Source organism: Monodon monoceros, unplaced genomic scaffold, assembly GCF_005190385.1.
Source record: "Monodon monoceros isolate NGI ecotype Baffin Bay Population unplaced genomic scaffold, NGI_Narwhal_1 Super_Scaffold_20, whole genome shotgun sequence".
Lineage (NCBI taxonomy): Eukaryota > Metazoa > Chordata > Mammalia > Artiodactyla > Monodontidae > Monodon > Monodon monoceros.
The window spans coordinates 104273424-104287252 of record NW_021703777.1 but is presented as its reverse complement, the minus strand read 5'-3'; the positions used below and the strand labels follow the sequence as shown (position 1 = coordinate 104287252).

General features: G+C 36.7%; 1 protein-coding gene across 1 annotated transcript; it reads left to right on the top strand.

Annotated features, from left to right (window-relative positions):
- Window positions 1–203: 203 nt before the first annotated feature.
- GIMD1 (GIMAP family P-loop NTPase domain containing 1) lies at window positions 204–9797 on the top strand. Its single transcript, XM_029235844.1, has 2 exons — window positions 204–1216; window positions 9537–9797. The coding sequence occupies exons 1-2, from the start codon at window positions 797–799 to the stop codon at window positions 9795–9797; spliced, it is 681 nt and encodes a 226-aa protein (XP_029091677.1). The 5' UTR covers window positions 204–796.
- The last annotated feature ends 4032 nt before the right edge of the window (window positions 9798–13829 follow it).

The following is a 13829-nucleotide window of genomic DNA, read 5'->3' as shown; positions in this document are numbered from 1 at the left end:
TGTAAATGAAATAGATTCTCCCCAGGTTCTCCTCCCTCCTAACTGAACTGCACAATGTGTTGGCCTTTCTTTTCTTCATTGAAGAGCCAATGCTTAACTATGATGAACCATGGAGTTGTTTAATTATTTCATAACAGATATTACAAGTAGTTCTCATTTTCATCAGAATGTTGGCTAGTTGTTAAAAAATTAGTAAACAGGAACAGAAGTCTTCCTTTAATATTATTCATGTTTCATAGGACCGAAGTATTCAGGAAGTCAGGAAAGATAATTTTTTGCAGATGCCACTTGTATATTCAAGGGGTGGGGAGGTAGGGAGTAGGGAGGTGCAGAACGTTGTTTAAAATGCAAGAAGGGCCATTTCTTCCACTGTACTGTTCCTTCTTCTTCTCCAAGAGTGAATAATTTTCAAATATTGCTGCTACCTTTGTTCCTGAACTGAGAGACCTCAGGACCCCATTTCTAAACCAACTCACCTGTCACATTGATGAGTTAACGTATTCCACCTAAACATGGTTTACACCATCTTCATGTAATATTTTTTCTAATTTTCCTGCAATTATTGTTTCCTCCTCTTTTCCTTATCTGTATTTGATTTCTCTCTCCTCTCCCACTGCAAACTACTAGTATTATTTCCATTTTCCCTTTGTCACTGAGGGGTCCCCACTTCAGTGGAGAGCTCCTCCATGCTTTAGACACTAAGAATAAGGGGAAAGCAAATCAAAGTCAATACTTGGGAGTGCTCTAGGCCAGGTAAGAAGTCTTACACTGGGGGAGTGTAGAAGCCTGACTGCTTATGCTGAGCCTTTGTTTACCCACAGCCATGATGGACTCCAATAAGATGACCATCAACTTGGCCCTCTTTGGCATGACTCAAAGTGGAAAAAGTTCTGCTGGGAACATTCTTCTGGGAAGCACTGACTTCCACAGCAGCTTTGCTCCATGTTCTGTGACCAAAGATTGCAGTCTGGGCCGCAGTTGTCACTTCCACAGCTTCATGCGTCGAGGGGGGCAAGAGGTAACCCTGCAGGTCCAGGTGCTGGACACTCCAGGTTATCCGCACAGCAGGCTGAGCAAGAAGCATGTGAAGCAGGAGGTCAGGGAGGCCCTGGCACATCACTTTGGGCAAGAGGGTCTGCACCTTGCACTGCTGGTCCAGAGGGTGGATGTGCCTCTTTGTGAACAGGAAGAATCTTCCCCAGTCCAGATGATCCAGGTAATAAAAAAGAGGCAATTACACTGATGACATTATTCCCATTTGAAGGACATTATCTTAATAGGAAAGAACTATGAAAAACTGGTTAAAAGAGTAGTTTTAAAGCAAGTTTAAAGCAAGTAGTTTAAAACAAGTGCTGGTCACATAAAAATAACTGGTAAAAATTACTTGATTTTCCCACCAAGAGTCATTTTTACAATTTCCTTTAGAGGAATTCAGTCATTTTGTAACTGGGTCATAGAAAACAAAACAAAACAAAAAATGAGATACTGAACTTCAGAGGTTAACTAAGTCTCAAACCCCTAAGAACTGTGAATCTGATTGATTTGTCCGTGTGGTCTGACTATTTGCATCAGAATCAACTGAGCTGTTTGTTAAAAATGCAGATTCATCCAAGCCTACTGAAACAGAATGTCAGGAGTAGAGCTTGCCTATCTGTATTTGCATAAACTTCCCATATATTTCTCTAAAACAGTGAAGTTTTAGAACCACTGAACTAAAATACTTACTTGCATCCATTCAACATCAAGGGACAACCTCTTACAGTTCACCATAAATGGGGCATTACTGTCTGATTCAGTCACTGAACACTGTATTGAGCACCAGTACAGAGCTTAATGATTGGTGAGTAATGTATGAGCCCTGGTCTCAAAAAGCTCACAGTCTAGAAGAGACAAATAGATAAACAAGTATAAGACAATGCATTAAGTGCCAAAGTAGGGCAATGTATAACTCCTCAGTGAAGGAGGCATCACTGAGACCTACACCTCAGTAAGTATTCAGGGGAGATTTATACTTTATTAACAGGAAAAAAATCAGGAATTTCAGAAGCTTTGCTTGTTTCATCATCTGTAGGGTAACTGCTCCATGCCAGCCATGAGAAGATCACAGGGACCTCAGGGTGAACAAAAATAACATATGCCACTTTTGACTAGTGGTTCATCCCTGTTTGTTTGTTCATTTATTCAATTTCTTGATTCTTCAGTCTGGGGCCACCCAAATGCAACTGCTGGACTTGACTAGTTTAATTCAGTAGCCTCATTAAGTCACTGAGCTCAGAGAACACATCTCCCCTAGAAGCTTCACAAGTAAACTACGTGAAGAATAGAGAGTAGACATTTTTAATTCAAAATGAATTTGTATAAATGCTATTCTTCTTTTGGTCCCATCTCTGATTATGCTCATGCAGAATCTGTTACACTTAGAAAAACAGTATACTTTGCTTTAAAGAAAGATATCTTCCTTTAACTAGTAAAGGCATAAGATTGTTCTAAATGACAGACACACGTTTTGTTTTTCCGTAACTGTGCATGTTTCTAAAAAAAAAAAAAAAAGCCATATGTATAATCACAAGAAACTAGCGGAAAAAATTAGGGTGACAAGAGTATAAAAAATAATCCTCATCATCTAACTCCTGAAAAATCAAGGACATTCTGTACAAAAGCAAAGAAGAAGAAAAGAAGATGATTGCAATTAAGAAACAATGTGGAATCTAAGAAAGCCCATAAACCACCCCCCAACCAATTAAAGCCTGCATTTCAAACAATATTTCTGGTAGAAATCAAGTGGGGCGGGGGGCGGGGGGGACCTGCAGCCATACAGTCAGTGTAATTTTTAAACAGTTTTAAAAATTCATTTAAAGTTGCTATTAAATAGACATTTAGCTTAAGCTATAGATGGATGTAACCCACTAAATTCAGTAAATGAATAAATAGTTCTCAAAAACTAACCTGACCCTCTCCATGTCTCCAGATTTTTCTTTCTGCTGGTCCAGACAGGATATTTTAAGAGACATACATTTTGAAAATAGATTTTTTTTCCAGTTTTAGGATATAGAACAATATTGTAATTCCCTAATTGTTTTTTATGGAAGTGAATTTGATTCATACATGTCTCTGATCCTTTTAAATGGTATTTGGCATACAGCCTTCTCCTCTTATAGCTGCCTTCCTTACGTCAGCGGCCAATTCAGGAGTTGAAGGCACAGAGGAGATGGGCTAGGGAAAAACTCAGATCCAGAATATTTTTTTCAAGAATAAATAACTTCTGTCTCCTGGGAGAACTCAGCAGCCAAGATTTAGTAATCCTCAGAGGGGCCTCGACCCCTAGGAGGCACTGCAGTCCCATTCTGGGCTTACCACCTTGATCTTTGGTTGAACATTGCCTAAGCACAGGCTGGCTGTTTATGGCCTTCTTCCTGAAGGTGCCTCAGATACTAGTGGTAACCATCTGGATATGCTCAGAGATTGGAAGGAGCTGCAGAATGTCTGAATATTCAACAGGACCAGCAGCTGTTAGGAAGGAGGTGCTGCTAAGGTCCTCTGGTTTCAGACACACCCTGGATTTCTCCTTCCTGGCTCATGCAAAATGGGGAACAGAACATCTGCCTTCCCCTCTTCCTTTCCCCCTTTCTGGGGGCACTGATGCTTTCCATGGAAGTAGTCTCCAAGGCTAGTGCCAGAGAAGTGACCTCTTCTTTCCTGTACCTCTCTGTTGTCTCTTTAAATATCTCTCAGTTTGTGCTCTAATATTTTACAGAGGGGTTATAAGCTGCTAACTGTGACAACTGAAACAGTTCCTCAAATGATCCCTTTTTCTTTATTTATGTTAGGCCTTCATTAATTTACAGTAAAATGGTGGAGATGTCAGTGAGTCATCTCCCCAAAATTGGGAAATAAAGGGAATGATTCATCTGAATGTTATCTATCATTTTAATTTTTTTAAAAAATCCCCCAATAATAGATCAGAGCATAAATAAAGTCACCTGAGGGAAAGTGCTAGCATGCAGCCAAAGTGCACCAGGAATTGAATCCAGGAACTGATTAAATTCTTTCCATGATCATGGTATCATGTACATATTATCACTGTATATATTCAGGCTTCAAGCATGCATTTTAATTTCGAATGAACAACTCAACTGCTGATGTTACAGATGGGTGTACACAGGGAAGGTTCAGAAAGGCCAATGTAAGGCCTGAACATACCAAACAAAGATCATGGGCTTAGGTGTTCTACAGAATTCAGTTGAGACATAAGCCTGTTACAGTTCTAGGTATATGACTATAAATGTTACTAAGGCTTTCTTGGCTTCAGTTCCTTACTTATAAAATGGGGATAATTTACCTAATTGAAGAGTTCTGAGGGCTATATTTAATAAATGTAATGTGCTTGGCATTGTGCCTGAATTACAGCAGTTTCATAGTAGGTTTGCAGAAAACTGCCATTACTATTATTGTTTTTATTGCCATCAGCACTACCTAGATTGTGATGAGTACTTATTCAAATGAACTACTAGATATAAGCAACATATTGCAGATGTTGTTCAAGTTCCTACTTAGCTACTCGCTTTGTAACCTTGGGTAAGTAACTTCTCTAAACTTCAATCTTTTCATTGGTAAATTGGGAAAGATAATAGTTTACTGGGTTACTTTTGGAATTAATGTCATATTAACATAATAGTAAATTCACTCAGACACTGGCACATGGCAAATGCATAATAAATGTTACCTATGATCATTGTGACTTTATTGTTAGTGTTTGTTTTACCCTAAAATTGGGACACATTATTTGTAGCCTTCTTTGGGATTATTTTGATAGGCTTCAGAAGAAAGTAAGAGTGAAATAAAACTTACACGGCCCTGATTTATAGGAACTTCCTTATTTAGAAAAAAATCTGGGAAAAAAATTCACTGGCTTAGTAATGTTAAACTAAGAAGCCCCAATTCAGTGTGAAGGACAGGGGTCCCCTGCCATTCAAGGAACCTCTGTTACAGGCCCAAGTCTGCCAATAATCAGCTATGTGGCTTTGGCCAAGCCATTTAACATCACAAGGCCTTAACACCCTCATCTGTAAAATAAGGCAGTTTTGACAGATGATCTGTAAGGCTGACTATTCTCTGAATCTGATCTAACGAGGCTTATCATTCAGCTTTGGCTCTCTAAGAAGGCAAATGTGGTGCTCGAAGTGGGAAGAGAATAAGGGAATAGCATAAAATATAAAGAATGGTCCTTATTGTCCTCCTGATCCATGATAATTTTTTTCTCAGTTGATGTAATAGTTGGCTTTTTTTAAAGTTTCCCCTAAAACGTCCAGATGCTATGATTTCATCAACCACAAACAAGTGGGGCAGGGCTGGTGAGGTCCTGGGAAAATGAACGTAATTCCTGGAAAACAAAGTTTATATCCTAACTAGTTGTCCCAAAAGGACTAGATGGACTCATACCCATTAGCACTATGAAACCAAACAACTCATGATTGATTGTAAAATTTCCATCTAGCTTAGTACTATATTTAAATTATTAACACCAGAAACTTACATTAACTTATCTTTCTTTTGGATTTTTTATGTGAGGTATCAATCAAATGTGATTATTCTTTCTCTGGATCCATAAAGAATGTTTGGCCACTAACATGATGACCATACACCAAGTGACACTACTTTCAAATATTCAACTATTTGCTGGCCAAAAATCAATCTAAAGAATATAAGCTAAATCAACCATTCTCTTCTATTTTTGGCAGTAATTCAAAAGTGCAATTTCTCTCACAGTTTAGGACATGAGCATCCTTTCATAAATAATTATCAACATGTAAAAACTTTGCAGTGGCTGAACACATGGACTTGTAAGTGGTGTAAAGCTTACAAATCTATTATCCTTAGGCGCTTTAACTCATTTTTCCTGAATGATATTATGGTTTAAAGTACAGAAGATGTCTGGTGGAGACAAAGAGGCAACATGTTAATGTTACAATACAGAAAGCCAGGAACTAAAAACACACTGTGAATGTTATGCCCTTTAATGCAATAGGTACTAACCTAGCAAGAGGAGAAGTCTATGTTATAATATATAACTCAGGAGAGAACCATTTGAGCCAAACAGTTTATTTAGCATGAATTTTTACTATGGTGATGTTGTAAAAATAGTTAATAATAAATATAGCCCCCTGCATCAGCCAATACCCAGGGAACAGGTCTGGGGGTAACACTCAAGGGGTTAAGGACAGTAGCTATTTATTAACGTGTATTAAACATTTCAATAACCTGACAATCAATATGAATACATCAATAATGTGCTGAGTGAATACCAGGTCTGATTCTAAATTTGAGAAACTTCTAGAGACAAGAGTGATGAAGGATCAATAGTTGTATAGAAATAAAATCCCAATACTATGCAATTCCCAATAATGCTCAATCACTTTCTTTACTTGGTATGTCTTTACTGCCTGAGAACTCCTTTGTTAATTCCTATGCTCGAGGCATCACCACATGCTAGAAACTTTTTCTGACCCCCTCCCTTTACCCCCACTTTCCACCTCTCCCATCCAAAACTAGGCTAAATGTTTGCCTCTGTAGTGCCAATATATTTTCTATCATAACACTTGCGATTACAACAAACTGAAAGTATTTTTTTCCTGTCTGTCCCTCTTCCTTAGACCTAACTTTAGTTAGTAAACAAGAATCTCCACTAGATATAAGCAGGAAATGTACCTGTCTTGTACCACTCCTTGTCCCCAAAACAAAGTAGACCCTCAATAAGTATTTGCAGAAGGAATAAAGCCCCTAGCATGCTTTTTAAAATTCACATTCCCAAGCTCCACCCCTAAAGATTTTGATGCATTTTTAGCAAGCATCCCAGGTGATTCTGATGTAAATGGCCCAGAAATCTCCATTCCCAGAAACTAAATCTGATATATTTAGCACTTCATTAATTTTTCAACCATTTGGATTAATTTGCTGGGGCTGTGATAAAAAGTATAATTAACTGGCTGGCTTAAGCAACAGAAATTTATTGTCTCTCAGTTCTGGATGCTGGAAGTCTGAAACAGGTGTTAGCAGGGTTAATTCCTTCTGAGGGCTGTGAGTGAAGGATCTGTCCAAGGATTCTCTCTTGGCTTATGGATGGCTGTCTTTATGCTCACCTGGTGTTCTCTCTGTATTCATGTCTTTGTTCAAATTTCTGTTTTATAAGGACACATTGGGTTAGAGTCCCACCCTAATGATCTTAATTAATTGCATCTGCAATAACCCTATTTCCAAATAAAGACACTTCTGAGGTACTGGAGGTTAGGACTTCAACATATCAATTTGGAGAAAGGGGTTACAATTCAACCCACAACATGGTTTATTTATTTTGCAATTCTCTGACCTCTCTCACAAGAGATGTGTTCTTAGAGTACACAGAATATACGACAAACTCTGAAAAGGTCTGGTAATTTTGCTATGTCACTATTAGCTAAAATGTGATGTTGACATTGCACATATACTTTGATTTATAAAAGAGCTATGTTCTTTAAAGTTTGGGTTAAAGTTTTGCTAATTTTGAGTTTTAAAGGCACATAAGCATATGCCAATTAAAGTACTTCTTTGAAAAATTCTTTTGTAAAGTTCAGAATCTTTCTGTTTAAATAATTATTCCCTAATGTACTGATCTGGAAATGTCTGAGGATTTTCTTGAAGCAGGGCATTTCAGGAGAACTAGAAATATACAATTATTCTATGGTGTAAACAGACACATTTTGAACAGATATGAGGAAAAATTTTGGACGTATACCTTGAGAGAGTCCCTCTGAATACAAAATAGAAAGTGCAGATTACAGGCGAATTTGTGATAATGAACTAGAGTAGAAAAGTTTTACAGGAAAGTACAATTTTGTGTCCCAAAGATTAAATTTCAAAATTGAGGGCTCAAAATTAAAAAATAAAACCCTAAACCTTCTATTTGAGACGATGGTGAGGGTCTAAATTCCAAATTAATACAACATATTTATTGAGAGTTTACAACATATTAGAGGCTTTGATTGATATAGAAAGACATAGACTTTGCCTTCAAAGAGGTCATAGCCAAGTTATAGAAATAAATGTGAAAATGAATAGCTCTGATAAAAGTCAGACTGTGTTAGGAGTTATAATTGGTAACCAGTCTTGAGATGTTTCTAATTTAAATATATTGTCCCACAGTTCCTGTATTTTCATATTAGATTTACATGTCCTGATTCTTCCTTCCTCCCTCCTTCCCTTCCTCTTTCTTCCTGCCTTCCTTTTACTTTCTTTCCCGCTGTCTTTCCCTCTTCTTCCTTTCATCTTTTTTCAGTTGTTCAATATTATAAATATGAATCCTATATTCATTCAAAACAGTTTCCCAAACTGCCATTCAATTTTTTCAAGATTTTTATAAACTAGAGTTTGTGCTAATGCCTCTCTGTTTGTACTCAACTTCTTTATATATCAGTTTCTCTATATCATAATGGTATCTCTCACAAATCACCATGTTGAGCTTCAAAAGAGATAAAGTATGTAAAGCGCTTAGCATAATATCCAGCACTAAATATTAGTTGTTCTCCCGTCTTTCTTTCTTTTAATTATTAGATGCTCTGGATATTCCTTGTTATGTTTATTCCTAAGCATTTAATACTTCTCTTGCTATTATAAACTGGTAGCAGCTTTGGAAATATTTTTTTTATGCGAGTGTTTGGAATGGAAGGAATTTTACTGTCACATTGTCATGATTTCATATAACTTTGGAAATATTCAGAAAAGTTAAATGGTTATTTCTAGATGCCTTTCATATTGCGTGAGCAATCTGCCATGTGCTATTACTTCTGCTTTATATCAGCTCATTTGCACTAATCAAACAAGAATTTATTACATAACCAACTTCTACATATTACTAAACAAAGGAATACCGGTCTGCAGTGTTATTCACCCACATTAGAGGAAGTCACCCGATAAACTGGGTTTGATTCCAGGTATGTGAAGAGGATGCAAGTCACAGTAATATTTTGTAGTTGCTCCAAATTACCAAATGTATTTTGATCTTAGCATTTCCATTACATGTCATCTGATTAATTGACAGATTGTAACCAGATTATGTAATTATAAATCCTTAGAAAATGTTTTCAGTGATGATGATAACACAACATTCCTACAGAAAGAGATATGACAATTCCCTTTGGCAAGGTGCTCTGACAAAGGAATTCAGTGGTTCTAAAAGATTCAGGTTGACAGACAAGTATAAATGAATGCTGCAAATGTAATTAAATCATATGCAGCATTGATAAATGCAGTTTTGAGGTTGTATATACATAAATTATAACAACAAAATAAAATGGAGAACTAAAGCCTTTTTTTATAGAAAGCCCACCCATCTCTGTCCATGTGCTTACATTACTTGACCCCATCATCATTTCCATTATATATTCCAGCTTTTAGAAACATAATGAGGTACAGATCTATTGACTGTGTTAAACCATAATAACTCCTCAGCTCTTCTTTGAGAAATATAGTCCAAGGCAAATAGTCATTTAACTTCTCTCTTTCAGGAACTTCTGGGACATGCTTGGAAGAATTACACTGCCATTCTTTTCACCCATGCAGAGAAAATAGAAGAGGCTGGGTTCAATGAAGATGAATACTTACATGAGGCCTCTGATACACTGCTAACTCTACTAAATTCTATTCAGCACAGATATATTTTCCAGTATAAAAAAGGAAACTCACTTAATGAACAAAGACTAAAAACCTTAGAAAGAATCATGGAATTTATAAAAGAAAATTGTTACCAAGTTCTTACCTTTAAATGAGATTTAGGTGAAAGGAAAAGGGCTTTGGGTTTTAGAATCAGCAACCTGGTTTCAAAAGTGCCTTTACTAGCATGAATGTGGACCATCAGAATTTCCATGTGCTGCCAGTGAGAGTGTACAATGGTAAAACCACTTTGGAAAACTGGCAATTAAAAATAAGATTTCTGAAAAAAAATAAAAAATAAAAAAAATAAGATTTCTGGGCTTCCCTGGTAGCGCGGTGGTTGAGAGTCCGCCTGCTGATGCAGGGGACATGGGTTCGTGCCCCCATCCGGGAAGATCCCACAGGCCGCGGAGCGGCTGGGCCCATGAGCCATGGCCACTGAGCCTGTGCATCCGGAGCCTGTGCTCCACAACGAGAGAGGCCACAACAGTGAGAGGCCCACGTACAGCAAAAAAAAAAAAAAAAGATTTCTAAGGCAAATCCTATGACACAATAATTACACTCTGAAGTATATATATCCAACAGAAATGTATACATTTGTGCACTAAAAGACATGTATGTACAAGAATGTTCATAGCAGTACTATTCATAATAGCTAAAAACTGGAAATTATCCAAATGTCTACTAGGAGTAAAACGGATAAGCAAACTGCGGTATATTTAAACAATGAAATATTATACAGTAATGAGAATGAGCAAACTACAACTGCATGTAACAAGATCAATGAATTACCCAAACATAATGTTGAAAGAAAGAAGCCAGACATAAAAGAATACATACTCTATGATTCCATTTGTATAAATTTCAGAAACAGTCAAAACTAATGTAATTTTAACTATTTTGACGTGAGAAGTGTTGGAAGTCAAGTTACCCTTGGTGGGGTGGGGGGGATAGTGAGTGAAAGCACACACCGGGGCGGCTTCTCAGATTCCAGTAATGTTCTATTTCTTGACCTGGAAGTTGGTTTCACAGAGTGTGTTCCCATTGGGAAAATTCGACAATTAAACACTTCTGACTTACGAACTGTTTACTATATATGTTATACTTAAATAAAAGTTAAAAATGAATAAATTATTATCCATATTTTCAAAACTTGCTCCACTGCTTACTTGATCCTAAAAAATTAAACTTGTGAAGGCCTGTTCCTCATGTGAGATACCTACTTCATATTTACTGTAATGATGAAACAACTTAACACATATTAAACGCTCAGTAAATGTTAACTTCTGCTTCCACTTTCATATAACCCCTGGTTCCTATTAAGACTTGGAAATACAGGTAAAAGCTCAGAGCCGAACCCTGCAGCAGAAATAACTGTTAACAATTGTAATAACCAAATATGAATAAAGCTTTGACTGAAAAAGAGGCTTCCAGTCTACCTTGGAAGGTCGGTCAATTTGGATTAGTAGAGAGATCCAGGATAATCTCAAAGGCAGCAGTGAAGATCAAAGGAAAATAATTCTAGTCAATCGTAACAGCCAAGTCCATCCACAAGTCAGTATCAGATCACCCTCAGGTTTAACATCTGCACGAGCATTATCATTGATAAGATTCTTTCCTAAGGTAGTCCCCAATTTACAAACAGCTTGTTTTCATAAAGTTAATTTGTAAATTGCTTTTTTAGTGTGCATTATACTTTATTTTCCATTAAAAATGGGATTACAGCTCGTGGTTGTTCTCCCAGACTAATCCTCAAAAGTGTACCTAATGTTTTATATTACCTGAACTTCTAGTACAAATTTATAAAGTATTTCTAAGGGAAAGCATAATACAAATTCCAACTTGAAACAACATCTCTATTTCTCTGCATGGTCCCCAACTATCATTGTGGGTCCAGGATTGTAAAGTGGGAGCCTCAACAATTGGGCTGAGTTTTGGAAGTTAAGTAAAAATTGACCCTTCCCCAGGGGTTAGTGGCTTGGTGACAGAAAGTTGAAGTTGAGAAGTTGAAACTGCAGTGACTAGTGAAGAGTGGAAAATTCATGTTCTGAGTTCTTCATTCATGTGATGTCAGCTAACGCTTTACAGAACACAAATACTAGTTAGCTAAAGTAAAGATATGTTGTGCAGAATCATTAAGGATTCAAGATCTCTGAGGCTGGCCTAGTTTTAATGATTAACAGAGCAAAGGTACTTCTAGTTTCAAAGAGGAAGACTTCTGTGATGTTTTTCTTGCTAACACCAGTCTGCTAAATGTAAAACTCTACCTTACTTACTGTTTACCTTAATTTGCATTTCCCAGACTACTCCCTAACTGGAGCATTTTTATAAGCATGTTGGTCATTTAGATTTACTCTTCTATGAACTGCCTCTTCACATTATTTATCTTTTTTTGTCATTTACTATTCCATCACTTCACACAAAGTTTCTTTGCTTGACAAAAACTTTAGTCAGGCTCCTGAACCTTCTCCTAAGCCCATCTGTGCTTAATTTAGTTTTGGTAAGAACCCTGCTAAGTCCGTTTACCAGAACCCTTTACCTTCAATATCTGATCAGGTTCCTTGTCTAACCACCCTGGCCTCTCTCCAGCAAAGATCCTGTAGGCAGGTTTACCCAGACTCCCTCTGACCCTTCCTTGTAGTTCCCTCTTGGTAATTTTCCATCCAATGATCCCCACCCTGCTCCTTGGCTATAAATTCTCACTTGCCCATGCTGTATTCAGAGTTGAGCCCAATCTTTCTCCCTCACAGTAAATTCCCATTTGAGTGGTCCCTCTACCTATCCTAATGGTCCTGAATAAAGTTTGCCTTATCATCTTTAACAAGTGTCACTGAGTATTTTTTCTTTAACACGTCCTGCTTGCTAAATCTGAAGAGCTCTACATACATTACAAATATTAGTCCTCTGCCTTTCAGGTTGCAAATTGTTTTCAATTCTGTTATTTGTCCTTCAGTTTTGGTTATGGTAACTTTTGCCAAAATAAATGTGAATTTCCTTACAGTTATATATTTTTATGTACAAAATTGGGATTTAGTTTCATTTCTTTTTAGATGGGCAACCAATTATATCTATTCTATTCATTAAATAATAACTTTCCTACTGAGATAGGTATATAAATATATATCTTCTTTATTTCTGGATCTATTATGGATTCTTAATTCTTTTCCATTATCTATTTGATTTATATCACTATTAATACCATAATGATTTAATTTGAATGGTTCTATATCCTTCCTTGATATCTAGAATGGCAAGCTTCCCTTGGTCTTCTTTTCTCGACATATTTTCTGGCTACTCCTAGTCATTCATTTATATACATTTCAGATCTAATTTTGTCTAATTTCAAAAGAAAATTCTTTTGAATTTATGACAAAGGACATTTTGTAATATTAAAATCCTCCCATGCAAGCATACAGGATGTTTCTCCATCTTATGTTTATTATTTTTTATACTACTGTATTTCTTACATTTTTCTTTTCCTTAGTTTTGCCAATTTGATAAAGTTGCTATTCAGTTTTTCTTCTTGATAATTTGGACATTCTACTCTAATACCCATTAAGAATTATTTCCTTGTCCCTCAGAATGAAGTACATACTTCTCTACCATTGTTTGATAACAAAGTAGAACTCTTTCCCCATTGCATTACCCCCTCAACTATTTAAATAAGACCTTTAGAACACTTTAATTTCCTCCCTATCCTTTTCTCCTTACCCCATCTTCTCTATGGAAGAAGTCTTGGGAATGTTTTTCCTTTCTCCTTATTACTAGATTTTGCTAAGAGAGTTAATTATTTCCCCTTACAGATCGACCCTTATGTTTCAAAAGTCCCTTCTTATCATTTACATTGAGCATTCCTGGTAGTTTATCATTATCTCTTTTACTTAATATACAAATATTAGAAGGTCCATTCCTCACCATTGTTTTCTTTTCTCTTCCCCCATCTTTCTAGTTAGTGCGTTTTCCTAATACACTCTGCATTCTAGTGTAGTACCCCAGAGGCATTAATTCCAGACGTGGTCTTCCATGAACCACTATGCAATAGCAATTCTAGCTCCTCATAATAATCAGCATAGTGGATGTAGGGAAATAATTTGTTAGTTCGTAATCGGGTAGTTAAACCATAAGAATAGCAAGGCACTGAAGCGAAT